The sequence below is a fragment of the Halichoerus grypus genome, chromosome 3 (genome assembly GCF_964656455.1).
Source record: "Halichoerus grypus chromosome 3, mHalGry1.hap1.1, whole genome shotgun sequence".
NCBI classification, from domain to species: Eukaryota; Metazoa; Chordata; class Mammalia; order Carnivora; family Phocidae; genus Halichoerus; species Halichoerus grypus.
The window spans coordinates 173,031,614-173,051,760 of NC_135714.1; the positions used below are offsets into that span (position 1 = coordinate 173,031,614).

Sequence of the window (20,147 nt, forward strand, 5' to 3'; positions counted from 1 at the left end):
GAACCCTCCTACACTGTTGGTGGGAATGCAAGCTGGTGCAACCACTCTGGCAAACAGTATGGAGGTTCCTCAAAAAGTTGTAAATAGAGCTATCATATGATCCAGCAATTGCACTACTGGGTATTTACCCCAAAGATACAAATGTAGGTATCCGAAGGGGTACATGCACCCTGATGTTTATAGCAGCAATGTCCACAATAGCCAAACTGTGGAAAGAGCCAAAATGTCCATCGACAGATGAATGGATAAAGAAGATGTGGTAAAGATATACAATGGAATATTATGCAGCCATCAAAAGGAATGAAATCTTGCCATTTGCAACAACGTGGATAGAACTGGAGGGTGTTATGCTGAGCGAAATAAGTCAATCAGAGAAAGACATGTATCATATGACCTCACGGATATGAGGGATTCTTAATCTCAGGAAACAAACTGAGGATTGCTGGAGGGTGGCGTGGGAGGGATGGGGTGACTGGGTGATAGACATTGGGGAGGGTATGTGCTATGGTTAGCGCTGTGAATTGTGGAAGACTGTTGAATCACAGATCTGTAACTCTGACACAAATAATACAATAAATGTTAAAAAAAAAAAAAAGAAGAAGAAGAATAGAGCAGGAGGGGAAGAATGAAGCGGGGGAAATCGGAGGGGGAGTCGAACCATAAGAGATGATGGACCTGAAAAACAAACTGAGGGTTCTAGAGGGTAGGGGGTGGGAGGATGGGTTAGCCTGGTGATGGGTATTAAAGAGGGCATGTTTTGCCTGGAGCACTGGGTATTATACACAAACAATGAATCATGGAACAATGCATCAAAAACTAATGATGTAATGCATGGTGATTAACAAAACAATAAAAAAATTTTAAAAAAAGAATGCATAAGATCAATACTCAGCAAATTCCAAGTTTATAATACACTATTGTTAACTACCGTCATATTACTATATATTTAATCTCCAAAAGTTACTTATCTTGCATAACTGAAGCTTTGTACCATTTGACCAACATTTCCCCATTTCTCCTTGTCCTCAGCTCCTGCAACTACCATTTGCCTCTTTGCTTCTAGGAGTTTGACTATTTTAAGATTCTACATATAATTGAAATCATGTAGCATTTGTCCTCTGTGTGGCTTATTTCACTTAGCATAACATCCTCCAGGTTCATCCATGCTGTCACAAATGGAAGATTTGCTTCTTTTTCAAGGCTGAGTATTCCACTGATACTTACATATATATATATATATATACATATATATATATATATATTATACATATGTATAAGAGAACATATATATATATTATATATTCTCAAGATGGGAAATCGGAGGGGGAGACGAACCATGAGAGACGATGGGACTCTGAGAAACAAACTGAGGGCTCTAGAGCGGAGGGGGTGGGAGGATGGGTTAGCCTGGTGATGGGTATTAAAGAGGGCACGCTCTGCATGGAGCACTGGGTGTTATACAGAAACAATGAATCATGGAACACTACGTCAAAAACTAATGATGTGATGTACGGTGATTAACATAACAAAATAAAATTTAAAAAAAATAAAATAAAATGAAAAAAACATTTAATATATGGCTTTAAAAATCAGCAGGGTTTAATTCCAGGAGTGTTACAGGGCTATAGGAAACTGAAATTATGCTTTTAAAGAGCTGTGCACATATTCACTCACTCTGAGGCCCAGCACAGAGGCAGCTGTTTGAAAAGTACCTGGAACGTAGATGAAGATTTAGTGACTAATTTTAGGGCATATGTCAGAGGGATAGAGATTTGTAAACTTTCTCTGAGAACAGAAAAGGTGGTATGAGCTATTTTTCTCACCCTCCTTCTGCCTAGCTGGCCCAACACTGGTGGCTACCAGTTCTGACACTTTTCCATCTACCTTGTTAGCACTGCACAACCCATCCCAGGGTTCCCTTGAGGACTGGCTCTGTCTAACCCACCCATTCTGGCAGGCACTCCTTCCAAGGTGGTCCTGCTCTATCATACCCAACAGGCATACTTGGCCAGGACCAACAGCCCCCAAATTGGCTACCAACTTAACACACCCAGTAGGGGGCCTTGGCCAGGACAAAGACCTCCAAAGCAGCTCTTGCCTGATGGGATGGCAGGAGGCAGCCCTGCCCACCAGTACAACAGCAACAGTCATGACTTGGCTTGCACCAACCACAACAGGGGCTAGCCCTGCTCATGAAACCACCCACAGCAGTTGTGGCATAGTCACAAGAGAAGGGCACACACACCTCAAACAGGGGACATCCCTGGAGTGCCTCATTTTGGTGATGAGGGAAAACTGTGCTCTGTGCCCCACAGGATACCTTCTACATAAGGCTACATCTTCAAAATAAGGAGCCATAGCTGATATACCTAATACACAGACAGAAACAGACAGTCAAGCAAAATGAGGGAACAGAGCAATATGTTTCAAATGAAAGAACAAGACAAACCTTGAGAAAGAACTAAACAAAATGGAGACAAGCAATCTCTCTGACAGAGTTCAAAGTAATAGTCATAAATCTGATAACTAAACTTCGAGAAGATTGGAAGCACAAAGAAATTCAACAAAGAGATATAAAATACTTAAATAAAAAACAACGAGAGCTCAGAATACAACATCTGAATGAAAAATACACTAGAGAAAATCAACAGCAGAGTAGAGGATGCAGAAGAATAGATCAGTGATCCAGAAGACAGGTAACGGAAAGCACTCAAGCTGACCAGCAAAAAGAAAAAAGAGTTTTAAGAAGGAGAATAATTTAAGGGACCTCCAGGACAACATCAAGCATACTAACATTCCTTTTTTTTTATTTTTTTATTGTTATGTTAATCACCATACATTACATCATTAATTTTTGATGTAGTGTTCCATGATTCATTGTTTGTGTATAACACCCAGTGCTCCATGCAGAGCGTGCCCTCTTTAATACCCATCACCAGGCTAACCCATCCTCCCACCCCCCTCCCCTCTAGAACCCTCAGTTTGTTTCTCAGAGTCCACCGTCTCTCATGGTTCGTCTCCCCCTCAGATTTCCCCCTCTTCATTCTTCCCTGCCTGCTATCTTCTTCTTCTTCTTCTTCTTTTTTTTTAACGTATATTGTATTATTTGTGTCAGAGGTACAGATCTGTGATTCAACAGCACATACTCTCCCCAATGTCTATCGCCCAACCACCCCATCCCTCCCACCCCCCACCACTCCAGCAACCCTCAGTTTGTTTCCTGAGATTAAGAATCCCTCATATCCGTGAGGTCATATGATACATGTCTTTCTTTGATTGACTTACTTCGCTCAGCATAACACCCTCCAGTTCCATCCACGTCGTTGCAAATGGCAAGATCTCATTCCTTTTGATGGCTGCATAATATTCCATTGTATATCTATACCACATCTTCTTTATCCATTCATCTGTCGATGGACATCTTGGCTCTTTCCACAGTTTGGCTATTGTGGACATTGCAAGCATACTAACATTCTTATTATAGGGGTTCCAGACGTAGAAGAGAAAAGAAACAAGCAGAATATGTATCTGAAGATATAATAGCTGAAAACGTCCCTTATCACGAAAGGAAACAGACATCCAAGTTCAGGAAGCACAGAGAGGACCAAACAAGATGAACCCAAAAAGATCTACAGCAAAATAATTATTAAAATGTGAAAAAATAAAGATAAAGAGAGAATTTTAAGAGCAGCAAGAGAGAAGTAACTAGTTACATACAGAGGAACACCCATAAACACATCAAATGATTTTTCAGCAGAAACTTTTCAGGCCAGGAGGGATTCTCATGATATATTCAAAGTGCTGAATGGAAAAAAAACCTACAAACAAGAATACTCTACCCAGCAGGGCTTTCATTAGAATTGAAGGAGAGATAAAACAGTTTCCCAGACAAAGGTTAAAGAAGTTCATCACACACACTAAACCAGCCCTACAAGAAATGTCAAAGGGACTTATTTAAGTAAATAAGAAAAAGTCATATCTAGATGTAAGAAAATTATGAAAGTAAAATCTCCCTGGTAAAAGTAAACATAGAGTGAAGGTAGTGGATCAAGCATTTATAAAGTTAGTATGAAGGTCAAAAGACAAAAGCAGTAAAATCAACTATATCTACAGTAATTAATTAAGCAAAAATAAAAGATGAAAATATGAAACCAAGTACACAGAACATGGAGGCGGAATAAAGATGTAGTGCTTTCAGAATGTATTCAAAATAAAGAGATCATCAACTTTAAAAAGATGGCTATAGGGGCACCTGGGGGCTCAGGTGATTAAGCGGCTGCCTTCAGCTCAGGTCATGATCCCAGGGTCCTGGGATCGAGCCCTGCATCAGGCTCTCTGTTCAGCAGGGAGCCTACTTCTCCCTCTCCCTCTGCTGCTCCACCTGCTTGTGTGCCCTCTCTCTCTCTCTCTCTGTCAAATAAATAAATAAAATCTTTAAAAAAATAAAAATAAAAAGATGGCTATATACATAGGTTGTTGTGTATGAACCTCATGGTAATCACAAACCAAAAACCTATAATAGATACACAATAAAATAAGGACAAAAGAATCCATGCGTAATAGAAAAAAGTCATCAAATCACACAAGTAGGAGAGCATTCGAAGGAACAAAGAAGAACTAAAAAATCAACCAGAAAACAATTAACAAAATGTCAGTAAGTACACACCTACCAATAATAACCTTAAATTTAAGTGAACTAAATGCTTCAATCAAAAGGCACAGGATAAGGGAATGGATTAAAAAAATAAGACCTGACTATGCTGCCCATAAAAGACTCATTTGAGGCCTAAAGATAGATATTGACTGAAAGTGAAAGGACGGAAAAATATATTCCATGCAGAAGAATGAAACTGAACCATTTTCTTATATGGTTCATATATTTCATATATAAAAGTAGACTCAAAATGGATGAAACACCTAAATGTGAGACAGGAATCCATCAAAATCCTAGAGTAGAAGACAGGCAGCAACTTCTTAGGCCTCAGCCGCAGCAACTCCTCACTAGACATGTCTCCAAAGGCAAGAGAAGTAGAAGCAAAGATGAACTACTGGGATTTCATCAAGATAAAAAGCTTTTGCACAGCAAAGGAAACAGTCAGCAAAGCTAAAAAGACAACTTATGGAATGGGAAAAGATATTTTCAAATGTCTTATCAGATAAAGGGCTAGTATCCAAAATCTATAAAGAACTTATCAAACTCAACACCCAGAAACAAGAAATGGGCAGAAGACATGAACAGACATTTCTCCAAAGAAGACATACAAATGGCCAACAGACATATGAAACAATGCTCAACATCACTTCGCATCAGGGAAATACAAATAAAAACTACAATGAGATACCACCTCACACCAGTCAGAATGGCTAAAATGAACAAGTCAGGAAACAACAGATGTTGACGAGGATGCAGAGAATGGGAACCCTCTTACACTGTTGGTGGGAATGCAAACGGCAGCAGCCATTCCAGAAAACAGTATAGAGGTTCCTCAAAAAGTTAAAAATAGAGATACCCTATGACCCAGCAATTGCATCCAATGTATACAAACATAGTGATTCAAAGGGGCACATGCACCCCAATGTTTAAAGCAGCAATGTCCACAATAGCCGAACTATGGAAAGAGTCCAGATGTCCACTGACTGACGAATGGATAAAGAAGATGTGGTGTATATATATACAACAGAATACTACTCAGCCCTCAAAAAGAATGAAATCTTGCCATTTGCAATGACATGGATGGAACTAGAGGGTATTATGCTAAGTGAAATAAGTCAGAGAAAGACAAATTGATTTCACTCATATATGGAATTTAAGAAACAAAACAGATGAACATAGGGGAAGGAAGGAAAAACAAAATAAGATGAAAATAGAGAGGGAGGCAAACCATAAGAGACTCTTAAATGGAAACAAACTGAGGGTTGCTGAGGGGAGGTGGGTGGGGGGAAGGGGTAATTGGGTGATGGGCATTAAGGATGGCACTTGATGGAATGAGCACTGGGTGTTATATGCAACTGATGAATCACTAAATTCTACCCCAGTAACTAAAAAAAAAAAATCCCCCTGAATCAAAAGAAGATATGCTGAGCTTTTTTTTTTTAAGATTTTTTTATTTATTTGACAGAGAGAGAGACAGCCAGAGAAGGAACACAAGCAGAGGGGAGCGGGAGAGGGAGAAGCAGGCTTCCTGCAGAGCGGGGAGCCCCATGTGGGGCTCGATCCCAGGACCCTGGGATCATGACCTGAGCCGAAGACAGACGCTTAACGACTGAGCCACCCAGGTGCCCCTATGCTGAGCTTTAGATACAGAAAGAATAACATTTGACTACAGCTGAAAAAAAAATACTGGCATTTAAATAATTTCCAGGAATACAGACACAAAAGCAGGAATTTAGTTTCTTAAATTTACATTGAATATACACTAGTTAGTTTTTAGAAAGTTGTAAGTATGTAACAAAATAAGAATTAGAATAAAAATTTATCATAAAAAAGTAGATGATCAATTGATGCAAGGAGAAGGCCATATATGGTTCAAAGGAAATTGTAACATTAAGAAAAGATGAGGATGTTCTGAAGGAAAGAATATTTGCTACAGTTATACAACATGTTCATATAATTTTCTTATACATAAATTAAGTAAGGACAATAATTGCCCTGAAAATGGTAATAAAACATACACAAACTCACCTTTTCACTTACAAAAATGTTATAGTCCACTGGGTTTTGTTCTATGCCTTGGTTATCTTCAGTAAGATCTTCAAGTTCACTGTTTCTACTCCTTAATTTATAAAGAAGATGTTGAAATTCAACTGCAGATTCCAGAGGCTCGATTCCATAAGAAACATTTTCAAATTGCAGTATTCCTCTGTAAAATTAAGAATAAAACTGTAAGTGCTTTTAATCGATTCTCTATTATAAAACTCTGACAGAATCCAAAAGAAGAAGGAGAAAGAGGAGGATAAAGAACATTGAATATACACTAGTTTTTTGAGCTCAGTATTTTGACCCAAACTCTTTACATTATGGAAATAATTCTGAAGAGACAAAATATCTCCTACAATCCACAAAATTCACTTTCAATTTGATTCTCTCTATAGATATAAAGGCAGCAGAAATTATGTAATCAGTTGTGAGGTGTATAAGTATACAGCATTACAGTGATTGAGGAATTCCCTGTTCTCCAAGTCACTGACTTAATGAGAGCAAAAGTAAATAGAAATCTTAATGAATTTCTCTCTGGTTGGCACTGCTTTTGAAAAATGATCACATTGCCTATATAACAAAAGTATATGTAATAAGTAAAATTTTATTTATAAAAATAAAATTTAGCAGTAATTTTGAAAAGGCATTTATTAATCTTCTTTATGCACACAGTCTGAATAAGAAATTAAAAGCAAGATTTTAAAGATTAAACAACTTTTATAACTATTTTTCTCTGGCTCTGGCTCTGGTTCAAGTGGCTACTTCCCAAAAACCAAACTATAGGGTTCCATGTAACAAGCACCGAGGAACACTTATTTGTTTGTTAAAATAAGGATCCTATACTACAAAAATGAGGATGAAGAATTTCCTCACAGAATGGAAAATTCTAGGCACTAAGGAAGAAACCCTACAATTGTTATCATTTAAGACATTGATATTATTAGAAAAATATGAGTACTATATTAGTAATTATTTGCTTATATAGAATTTGCCTCTGCTCCCTGAAGGTGATTTTCCTTGAGAAAAAGTACACCTTGTTTATTTTTATTTATCTTTATAACTCCAAACACTAGGCCAGTAGGTGACACATGGTAGGTACCAAACATCCATTTGCTGAAAAAATAAGCTATCCTAAACAGTTCCTCCAACTTGCTGTAGTCATTTACATTCAGTTGTCATTTCTGTAGCTAAAAAAAAACAAAAAACAAAAAACCAAGATATAGAGCAAGGAGACTAGGAAATCTAAACCTTCAGGGAGGTTAGAAATGTCTCTGGCCAGCAAGGAAAGTGAGGAGATACAAGAGAAGAAACATGTTCAGAGGAGGATATCATTGCATTATCTCACATGGGAATCCTCTTCCAGCCCCAAACTTAATATAAAAATAAGAAATTCACTGCAGCCAAATATCATTAACTACAATGTTCACATATCAATGACAGAAAATAAATAACCTCAATCCAGAGCACGTGCTGAGTGTGACAACAGAATTCGGATGTCCTTCAATATGCCCCTGGTAGTAGCACTGAGCCTAGGAATGAAAAAAAGTGAAGTAGTTATTTAGGATTGACAAACTTTCTAATGATTTCTTATTTTTATACTTGTTAGAACTTTCCAAATATTTTCACAGGCTACATGGTTTATATATCAGTATGGATAAAGTGACATTCAGGAAAAGTTTCCCTATATTTGTCACTTTTACTATATTAACTACTCTTCTGATTAATATTTGGAATTATTATTTTATACTCTGCTTCAAAGTGTTATCTCATATTTTCGGTTAAATTGCTTTCCAATATATAAATTTAGTTCATCAATTAAAAGACAAAGATTATGAATCTGGGTTTCAGAGAAAATCTCATATTCTACTAAAAAAATCTAAAATTTAAGGACACAGGAAGATTAAAGAACTAGAAAACGATACACCATATCAACACAAACCAAAAGGATGATTCTGAAACTATACTAATACAAGAAATGAAGACTTTAAGGCAAGAAGCATTACCAAGTGATAAAGAGGGACATTTCATAATGAAAAGAGTTTCAGCTGATCAGGAAGATATAAATATTCCAAATTTGTATTCACTTACTAGATAGCTTCAAAATATATAAGCTCAAAATTTAAAAAATAATAAAAATTGAGAAATGCATAATCATAGTAAAAGATACATTTCTGTCTGATAAATCAAGCATTCAGAATCTACAGAAGATCTGAACAGCATGTTAGCAACCTAATATAGGCAGAATAAAAACTGTAGAATGTACTTTCTTTTTAAAAAACATGGAATATTTACAAAAATGAAACCATATTCTGGGCCATGAAGCAAGACAAGAAATTTTAAAGAACTGAAATCATACAAAGTTTGGTCTCTAATCACAGTAGGTAGAGATATAGCAGACCTCATCACAGGGAGAAGATTATGTCATTTCCAAGATTCAGTAGTGCTATAAATTTTGGTGGAAACCAATGTAAGATTTCTAATTAACACACTGCTTTATAATAGAACTAAGGGGAGGAAGAAGGAGCAAGAAAAGGAAATTGATAGCCCTAGCCAATAAAAGTGAAGCAACATGGTGTCCAAATTCAATCTTTCAACAAATTTCTGTTATGCTAACTATACGTCAGGCATTTTTCTAGGCACTGGGCATACATCAGTGAATAAAAAAGACTAAAATAAAAACCCTGCCTTCATGAAGTTTATTTTGCACAGGTGAAACAGAAAATAAATAGATAAAATATATGGCACATCATATATTGATAACCACCATAAAGAAAAACAAAACAGATAAAGTAAGAGAGTCCTAAGAGTAAGAGAGCAATTTAAAATAGGAGTTAGGGACTAATAGGGTAATTTTAAGCAAAGACCTTAAGGAAAGGGAATCTTGGGAAAGACCAAGCATTTGGATCAAAGAAAATAGAAAGTGCAAAGATCTGGAAGGAGAACATATCTGGTATGTTGAAGAACAGCAAGACCAACATAGCTGGAACAGAATGAGCAAGGTAGACAGTAACAGGAAATGAGGTCAGTCAGGTAAAGAGGACCAGACTGTATAAAGGCTGTAGGATATTGAAATGACTTTGGCTTTCACTTTGTGAACAACAGGAGGTCATATCATGGAGGGTTCTGAGCACAGAAACAACACAATGTGTCTACGCTTTAATAGGATTGATCTGGTTGGTCATGTAAACTGACTAAAGGGATGGGCAAGGTATAGAAACAAGGAGATTATTCATGAAGTTATAGCAGTAATCTAAGCATTTACTCGGAAAAGAATGTTATTAGGATACAGACAGAGGAAGAGGGTGGATCTGGCTATCTAATTTAAAGGGTAGGGTCAATAAGATTTATTGATAGATGGGATGGGGGTTAAAAAAAGAAAAGGTTTAGGAGCAAGATGGTGGAGGAGTAAGAGACCTAAATTTCATCTAGTTCCAGGAATTCAGCTAGATAGGGATCAAACCATTCTGAACACCTATGAACTCAACAGGAGATCAAAGGAAAGAATAGCAGCAACTCTCTCAACAGAAAAGCCACCACTTTCTGGAAGGTAGGACATGCAGAGAAGTGAATCCGAGGCAATATTTGGGAAGATAGACGGAGGGGGAGGGCGCCTCCAATGGCCGCTTCTGGCAAGTGACAGAGCCGCAGAGCACAAAATCGGAACTTTTAGAAGTTGGCTCTGCTGAAGGACGTTGCTCCAGTGGCTAGCAGGGGTGGAACCCTTGCTGGGACAGTGTGGTCTCAGGACCCTCGGGGTCACAGAAAGACCAGGGGTGCCTGAGTGCAGCAGAGCCCCCAGGTATCTGAGCGGGGAAGCCGGCTGCAGAGACGGAGCCAAGGAGTGGGCTCTCAGCTCAGGGTTGCCATAAACCGTAATCCGGGGCACAGTCGGGCCACTGCTCCTCCAGCAGGGACCCAACAAGTGGCATACCCGGGGAGACTCCCCTTCCTCCCCCGGGAGGAGAGGCGCGGGAGCACACCACAGGGATCTACTGTGTTTGGAGACTCCACACCGAGTTGGGTGCCAGAGATAGAAAAGCTCAGTCACAGGCTGGGTGAGCAAGGACTATGGCCGGAGACCAGGGAAACGGGAGTGATTGACTGCTTTTCTCTGGGGGCTCACTGAGGAGCAGGGCCCCAAGTTCTCGGATCCTCCAGGGCAGAGATTGGGAGTCCGCCATTTTCACTCTCATCCTCCAAAGCTGTACCGAAAGCTTGCAGGGAACAAAAGCTCCGGAGAGCAAAGCCGGCAGATTACTTAGCCCGCCCAGGCAAGGGTGGGGCAATTCCGCCTCCCGCAAAGACATTTGGGAACCACGGCAACAGGCCCCTCCTCCAGATCAGCAAGAACAGCCAGCCAAGACCAAGTTTACCCATCAATGAGAACAGCAGAACTCCAGCACTATGGGAATACTGCACATAGAATTCATGGCTTTTTTACCATGATTCTTTAGCCTTTCAAAGTTAATTTTTTTAACTTCTTTTTTCTTTTTTTTTTTTTGAATTTTTCTTTTTCCCTTTTTCAACCAACAACTTATCAATCCCTTTTTTAAAAAATCTTTTTGATTTTTCATTTTTAGAGTCATATTCTATCCCTTCATAGTAGTTAACCTTATTTTTGGTATATATATAAGTTGTTCTCTCTTTAAAATTTTGAGATACAGTTTATTCTAACAGACCAAAATATACCCTAAATCTCTAGTGTATTGCTTTGTTCTAGTCTCCTGCCTGATCACATTCTCTCCCTTTTTTTTTTTTAAATCCTCTTCTTTCTTTTTTCAACCAACTTCTTATCTTCTCAATTCCTTTTATAAAATCTTTTATACTTTTCATCTTACAGTCATATTCCATCCCTTCATCGTATCAACCCTTGTTTTTGTACATATATGTTTTTCTTCCTTTAAAATTTTGGGAGGCACTTTCTTCTAACAGACCAAAATATGCCCAAAATCTAGTGTGTGGCATGGATCTATGCACCAGCCTGATCATATTTGATCCTATTCTGGTTTTTGTTTGTTTGTTTTTATCTTTTTCTTTTTTTTTTCTTTTTTCTTTCCCTTTCTTTTCCCCTGGTTTCAGGTCTCTTCTAATTTGTTTAGTGTATATTTTTCTGAGGACGTTGTTACCCTGTTAGCATTTTGTTCTCTCATTCATCTATCCTCCTCTGGACAAAATGACAAGATGGAAAAAAAACACCTCAAAAAAAAAGACCAAGAGGCAGTACCGACTGCCAGGGGCCTAATCAATACGGACATTAGTAAGATGTTGGAACTAGAGTTCAGAATGATGATTTTAAAGATACTAGTTGGGCTTGAAAAAAGCATGGAAGATATTAGAGAAACCCTTTCTGGAGAAATAAAGGAACTAAAATCTAACCAAGTCGAAATCAAAAAGGCTATTAATGAGGTGCAATCAAAAATGGGGGCTCTAACTGCTAGGACAAATGAGGCAGAAGAAAGAATCAGTGAGATAGAAGACCAAATGATGGAAAATAAAGAAGCTGAGAAAAAGAGAGAGAAACAACTACTGGATCACGAGGGCAGAATTCGAGAGATAAGCAATACCATAAGATGAAACAATATTAGAATTGGGATCCCAGAAGAAGAAGAAAGAGAGAGAGGGGCAGAAGGTATATTGGAGCAAATTATAGCAGAGAACTTCCCTAATTTGGGGAAGGAAACAGGCATCAAAATCCAGGAGGCACAGAGAATCCCCCTCAAAATCAATAAAAATAGGTCAACACCCCAACATCTCATAGTAAAACTTACGAGTCTCAGAGACAAAGAGAAAATACTGAAAGCAGCTCGGGACAACAGATCTGTAACCTACAATGGTAGAAACATTGGATTGGCAACAGACCTATCCACAGAGACCTGGCAGGCCAGTAGGGACTGGCATGATATCTTCAGAGCACTAAATGAGAAAACTATGCAGCCAAGAATACTATATCCAGCTAGGCTGTCATTGAAAATAGAAGGAGAGATAAAAAGCTTCCAGGACAAACAAAAACTAAAGGAATTTGCAAACACGAAACCAGCCCTACAAGAAATATTGAAAGGGGTCCTCTACGCGAAGAGAGAGCCTAAAAGTAACATAGACCAGAAAGAAACACAGACAATATACAGTAACAGTCACCTTACAGACAATACAATGGCACTAAATTCATATCTTTCATTAGTTACCCTGAATGTAAATGGGCTAAATGCCCCAATCAAAAGACACAGGCTATCAGACTGAATAAAAAAACAAGACCCATCGATATGCGGTCTGCAAGAGACTCTTTTTTTTTATTATTATGTTATGTTAATCACCATACATTACATCATTAGTTTTTGATGTAGTGTTCCATGATTCATTGTTTGCATATAACACCCACTCCTCCATGCAGAATGTGCCCTCTTTAATACCCATCACCAGGCTAACCCATCCCCCACCCCCATCCCCTCTAGAACCCTCAGTTTGTTTTTCAGAGTCCATAAGAGACTCATTTTAGACCGAGAGACACCCGCAGATTGAAAATGAGGGGGTGGAAAACCATTTACCATGCTAATGGACACCAAATGAAAACTGGGGTGGCAATCCTTATATCACACAAATTAGATTTTAAGCCAAAGACTATAATAAGAGATGAGGAAGGACACTATATCCTACTTAAAGGGTCTATCCAACAAGAAGATCTAACAATTGTAAATATCTATGCCCCTACTATAGGAGCAGCCAATTATATAAGCCAATTAATAACAAAAGCAAAGAAACACATCGACTACAATACAATAATACTGGGGGACTTTAACACCCGCCTCACTGAAATTGACAGATCATCTAAGCAAAAGATCAACAAGGAAATAAAGACTTTAAATGACACACTGGACCAAATGGACTTCACAGACATATTCAGAACATTCCATCCCAAAGCAACAGAATACACATTCTTCTCTAGTGCCCACAGAACATTCTCCAGATAGATCACATCTTAGGTCACAAATCAGGTCTCAATCAGTACCAAAAGATTGGGATCATTCCTGGCGTATTTTTGAACCACAATGCTTTGAAACTAGAACTCAATCACAAGAGGAAAGTCGGAAAGAACTCAAATACATGGAGGCTAAAGAGCATCCTACTAAAGAATGAATGGGTCAACCAGGAAATTAAAGAAGAATTTAAAAACTTCATGGAAACCAATGAAAATGAAAACACAACTGTTCAAAATCTTTGGGATGCAGCAAAGGCAGTTCTAAGAGGAAAGTATATAGCAATACAAGCCTTTCTCAAGAAACAAGAAAGGTCTCAAATACACAACCTAAACCTATACCTAAAGGAGCTGGAGAAAGAACAGCAAATAAAGCCTAAACCCAGCAGGAGAAGAGAAATAATAAAGATCAGAGCAGAAATCAATGAAATAAAAACCAAAAGAACAGTAGAACAGATCAACAAAACTAGGAGCTGGTTCTTTGAAAGAATTAACAAGATTGATAAACCCCTGGCCAGACTTATCAAAAAGAAAAATGACCCAAATCAACAAAATCATGAATGAAAGAGGAGAGATCACAACCAACACCAAAGGAATACAAACAATTATAAGAACAAATTATGAGCAACTATATGCCAGCAAATTAGATAATCCGGAAGAAATGGATGCATTCCTAGAGATGTATCAACTACCAAAACTGAACCAAGAAGAAAAGAAAACCTGAACAGACCTATAACCACTAAGGAAATTGAAGCACCAATCAAATATCTCCCAATAAACAAAAGCCCAGGGCCAGATGGCTTCCCAGGGGAATTCTACCAAACATTTAAAGAAGAATTAATACCTCTTCTTCTGAAACTGTTCCAAAAAATAGAAATGGAAGGAAAAATTCCCAACTTGTTTTATGAGGCCACCATTACCTTGAACCCTAAACCAGACAAAGACCCCATGAAAAAGGTGAATTATAGACCAATATCCCTGATGAACATGGATGCAAAAAAGCTCACCAAAATACTAGCCAATAGGATCCAACAGTACATTAAAAGGATTATTCACCACGACCAAGTGGGATTTATCCCTGGGCTGCAAGTTTGGTTCAACATCCGCAAATCAATCAACGTGATACAATACATTAACAAAAGAAAGAACAAGAACCATATGATCCTCTCAACAGATGCAGAAAAAGCATTTGACAAAGCACAGCTTCCTTTCTTGATCTAAACTCTTCAGAGTATAGGGATAGAGGGTACATACCTCAATATCATAAAAGCCATCTATGAAAAACCCACAGGGAGTATCATTCTCAGTGGGGAAAAACTGAGAGCTTTCCCCCTAAGGTCAGGAACGTGGCAGGGATGTCCACTATCAGCACTGCTATTCAACAGAGTATTAGAAGTCCTAGCCAAATCAATCAGACAACAAAAAGAAATCAAAGGCATCCAAATCGGCAAAGAAGAAGTCAAACTCTCACTCTTTGCAGATATGATACTTTATGTGGGAAACCCAAAAGACTCCACCCCAACACTGCTAGACTCATACATGAATTCAGTAAAGTGGCAGGATAGAAAACCAATGCACAGAAATCAGTGGCATTCCTATACACCTACAAGACAGAAGAAAGAGAAATTAAGGAGTCGATACCATTTACAATTGCACCCAATACCGTAAGACACCTAGGAATAAATCTAACCAAAGAGGCAAAGGATCTGTACTCAGAAAACTATGAAATACTCATGAAAGAAACTGAGGAAGACACAAAGAAATGGAAAAATGTTCCATGCTCATGGATTGGAAGAACAAATATTGTGAAGATGTCAATGCCACCTAGAGCAATTTACACATTCAATGCAATCCCCATCAAAATACCATCAACTTTTTCAAAGCAATGGAACAAATAATCCTAAAATTTGTATGGAACCAGAAAAGACCCCGAATAGCCAGAGGAATCTTGAAAAAGAAAAGCAAAGCTGGTGGCATCACAATTTCGGACTTCCAGCTCTATTACAAAGCTGTCATCATCAAGACAGTATGGTACTGGCACAAAAACAGACACATAGATCGATGGAACAGAATAGAGAGCCCAGAAATGGACCTTCAACTCTATGGTCAACTAATCTTCGACAAAGCAGGAAAGAATGTCCAATGGAAAAAGACAGTCTCTTCAACAAATGGTGTTGGGAAAATTGGACAGCCACATGCAGAAGAATGAAGCTGGACCATTTCCTTACACCACACACAAAAATACACTCAAAATGGCTGAAAGACCTCAATGTGAGACAGGAGTCCATCAAAATCCTAAAGGAGAACACAGGCAGCAACCTCTTCGACCTGAGCCACAGTAACTTCTTCCTAGAAACATCGCCAAAGGCAAGGGAAGCAAGGGCAAAAATGAACTATTGGGACTTCATCAAGATAAAAAGCTTTTGCACAGCAAAAGAAACAGTCAACAAAACCAAAAGACAACCGACAGAATGGGAGAAGATATTTGCAAATGACATATCAGATAAAGGGCTAGTATCCAAAATCTATAAAGAACTTCTTAAACTCAACACCCAAAGAACAAATGATCCAATTAAGAAATGGGCAGAAGACATGAACAGACATTTTTCCAAAGAAGACATCCAAATGGCCAACAGACACATGAAAAAGTGCTCAACATCGCTCGGCATCAGGGAAATCTAAATCAAAACCTCAATGAGATACTACCTCACACCAGTCAGAATGCCTCAAATTAACAAGTCTGGAAATGACAGATGTTGGCGGGGATGTGGAGAAAGGGGAACCCTCCTACACTGTTGGTGGGAATGCAAGCTGGTGCAGCCATTCTGGCAAACAGTATGGAGGTTCCTCAAAAAGTTGAAAATAGAGCTACCATATGATCCAGCAATTGCACTACTGGGTATTTACCCCAAAGATACAAATGTATGGATTTGAAGGGGTATGTGCAGTCCTATGTTTATAGCAGCAATGTCCACAATAGCCAAACTATGGAAAGAGCCAAGATGTCTATTTACAGATGAATGGATAAAGAAGATGTTGTATATACATATACAATGGAATAATATGCAGCCATCAAAAGGAATGAAATGCAGACTCTCAAAAGGAATGAGCAGACTCTCCACTCAGCATAACACCCTCCAGTTCCATCCACGTCATGACGTGGATGGAACTGGAGGGTGTTATGCTGAGTGAAGTAAGTCAATCAGAGAAAGACATGTATCATATGACCTCACGGATATGAGGAATTCTTAATCTCAGGAAACAATCTGAGGGTTACTGGGGTAGTGGGGGGTGGGAGGGATGGGGTGACTGGGTGATAGACATTGGGGAGGGTATGTGCTATGGTGAGCGCTGTGAATTGTGTAAGACTGTTGAATCACAGACCTGTAACTCTGAAACAAATAATACATTATATGTTAAAAAAAAAAAAAGAAGAAGAAGAAGATAGCAGTAAGGGCAGAATGAAGAGGGGGAAATCAGAGGGGGAGACGAACCATGAGAGACGATGGACTCTGAGAAACAAACTGAGGGTTCTCTAGGGGAGGGCCATGGGGGGATGGGTTAGCCTGGTGATGGGTATTAAAGAAGGCACGTACTGCATGGAGCACTGGGTGCTATATGCAAACAATGAATCATGGAACACTACCTCAAAAACTAATGATGTAATGTATGGTGATTAATATAACAATTAAAAAAAAGTCTTAAAAAATAAAAAAAAGAAAAGGTTTAAAATATGATTTTGTGTTCAATATTTGTGTTTGTTTTCATTAGTCTTTAACTTATATTCATTTATTCAACAAAATATAAGCTAATTAATTAAATGGTGCCTGTGTTCTATGCAGAGTGGAAGCCTTAGTCCATCTAGTTTGTCTTTAATTTACCAAGACTTCAGGAAAAGCTAATAATGAGGGAAACGAGGCAATAAATGGATCCTTAAATATATCCCCTATGAATTCACTCTATTGTATTAGGAAAACATTTATTCAATGTAAAAGAGATTTTAAAACTCTGTAAAATATAGAACTTAAATCTTACCTGAATATCTGAAGGATGAGAATTCACAGATCCTTGATTATACAAATAAACCATAAAATTACGTGCTAAAAAAAAACTGAATATAGAAAATGAGAGAATATTAAAAGTTATTCTTTTTGAAATATATAAAGCACTGCTCAGCAAACTAACACCCTCAGGCCAAATCTGACCTACTCTGTCTTTGTAAATAAAGCTTTATTGGAACACAGCCACACCCATTAATTTATGTATGGTCCATGGCTGTTTTCAAGCTATAACAGCAGAGTTGAGTCATTTTACCAGAGATATTATGGCCCTCAAAGCCTGAAATATTTTCACTCTGGGCCTGGGCCTTTATAGTAAGTCTGCAAACCCAACAAAGGTAGTATTTTCTTTTGACATATACATAATTTATATTCAAAGAAATACACACTCAAAATAATTTTCCTATTTTAATGAACTCCTTTATTTTTTTCATGAACTCCTTTGAAATAAGAAGGGACTACAAGATGAGAAAAAAAGACATTTTAAAATTTACAAATATATGAACTAGATGTAGGATTATGAGAGTTTTCCATTCTTTCATTCTTTCTAAATTTCACTACCGTACATATATATCACCTTTATAATGAAGTAGAAGAGTACTGTGTAAAAGTCGTATTAATCTGAATGTAGATACTGAACCTACAGATCTAAGTTCAACCTTCTCTGGTATCACTGCCTGTACTTACTATCCTATTTCCTCACCTCATGGTCACTCCTCAATCCAATGTAACATAACTAGATCACCCAGACTAGCTAGTTAGGAATCCTCCACTAAAAGTGATCTCATATGGGTAACTAATGACCCCCTAGTTGTTAAATCCAAAACGCAGTTTGAAGTCAAGTAAGACTACTCTGACACACGTGTACTGTTGACCACACTTCCCTTTTTTAAGCCATCTACTCTTCAACTTCAATCATACCATTTCCACCTGGCTTCCCTAATATCTTTCTGTATACTTTAAGAGTCCCTTCGTCTGGGTCCTTGCTTCTTCCCTTAAATGTTTCCATGGCATTCAATTCTGGGTTGTTTTTCCTTCTCACCTTTGATATTCACTCCTACCTCTACAGATTTATCTTGTTCATTTCTGGTGCTTCATTTATACCTACATAAATAGATGGCTTTGAAATCCACACTCACATTCTAAGCCAACTGGACATTTCTCTTGGGATATCCTACAAGCACTTCATATCTAACTTTTTCAAAACTGAGCCCGTATCAGATCTGTTCCCTTTCTCCTTCACTGCCACACCAAATCTCTGCTACCACTATATCCAATGGTAGCTAATCTTTTTCCTGCCACCTCAGTATATATCTAAAAAAAAAAAAAAAAAAAAATCCCTACCTCTACAGTCATAGTTCTGTTTTTCATTATTTCTCATATAAGTTATTTGCAATAACTTCCTAATTGTCACTATGCCATCATAATCATTATGCAAGTAATTTCCCAAAACAATACACACACGCTTTACCCTCTCCTAAACTCTAGTCCCTATAATTCTTACCACTGTTTATAGTCCTGATAAGATGTTCAAACGCACTGTGAGTTCTCTTCACTTTCCCTCTTATATACTTGAAAAGATCTTTGAGTTGTCATTTACCATATTCTTCTTCCCTTCTGTCTGAAGGAGTAGGTTAACTCTTCTTTTACTCAGTGCTATTCTTTGGCATTTTATACAATGAACTGCTTGTTTATACAGCTCTAAGAAACTTCCCTTCAACCAAAAAACTTTGTTTCTTCCTTCTTAAAAAGCATTTATCTGCACCTGTTTCTTCTTTTTCTGCCAAACATTTTTGAAAAAGTTATTTACAAATTACTACCTTAAGTTTCTCACAACCCACCTCTCCCTAATACCATGTAGTCTAGTTCTATAACCAAAATTTAACTGAAATTATCCTATTGAAAGTCACAAAATAATTCTAAGCCAGCTTTTCTCTACATGAGAGAAATTTCCATGGTTTCCTGGTTTCCATGAGAGAATTAAACCCTACAGAAAGTTATTTCAATTACTTTCTCAATTCCCTGAAGGAAGTACACAGCTAGTACTATTTTCCATAAACTCTCACAAGTGTATAGTCTCATTCCATATTAAATTCCTTATTCCAGGCCTGTCTCTCTGATCAAACGCTGATACACTTACAGACTTACTTCTTATTACAACATTCTGCCCTGATTATATAGGTCCTTCTGGTTCTGTCAACAACATAAGATCATATAGATTAATCTTCAGGAGGGGGGCCCTTACTTTTTCCTGTTCCCCCCTATTCACAAAAGACTACTTGAGACATTAGGACCAAAAATTTAATTAATTCACAGGAAAGCATCTGTTCATCTGAAACAACTCAAATGTTTAATAACACTACATTAATTATTTTAACACTCCATTTTTATTATAAGTAAACAAATTCATATCAATAAAATG

At 37.8% G+C, this 20,147-nt stretch overlaps 1 protein-coding gene across 1 annotated transcript in view; it reads right to left on the reverse strand.

The window, feature by feature from the left end:
• Positions 1 to 20,147, reverse strand: part of LOC118552476 (disintegrin and metalloproteinase domain-containing protein 32-like) — a 173,424-nt gene that overhangs the window by 131,093 nt on the left and 22,184 nt on the right. The window contains exons 4-6 of the mRNA XM_036118919.2: positions 17,703 to 17,778; positions 8,150 to 8,226; positions 6,683 to 6,860 (exon numbers count right to left, since the gene is read on the reverse strand). Coding sequence (XP_035974812.2) covers positions 6,683 to 6,860; positions 8,150 to 8,226; positions 17,703 to 17,778 — 331 coding nt within the window. The remainder of the gene's footprint in view (positions 1 to 6,682; positions 6,861 to 8,149; positions 8,227 to 17,702; positions 17,779 to 20,147) is intronic.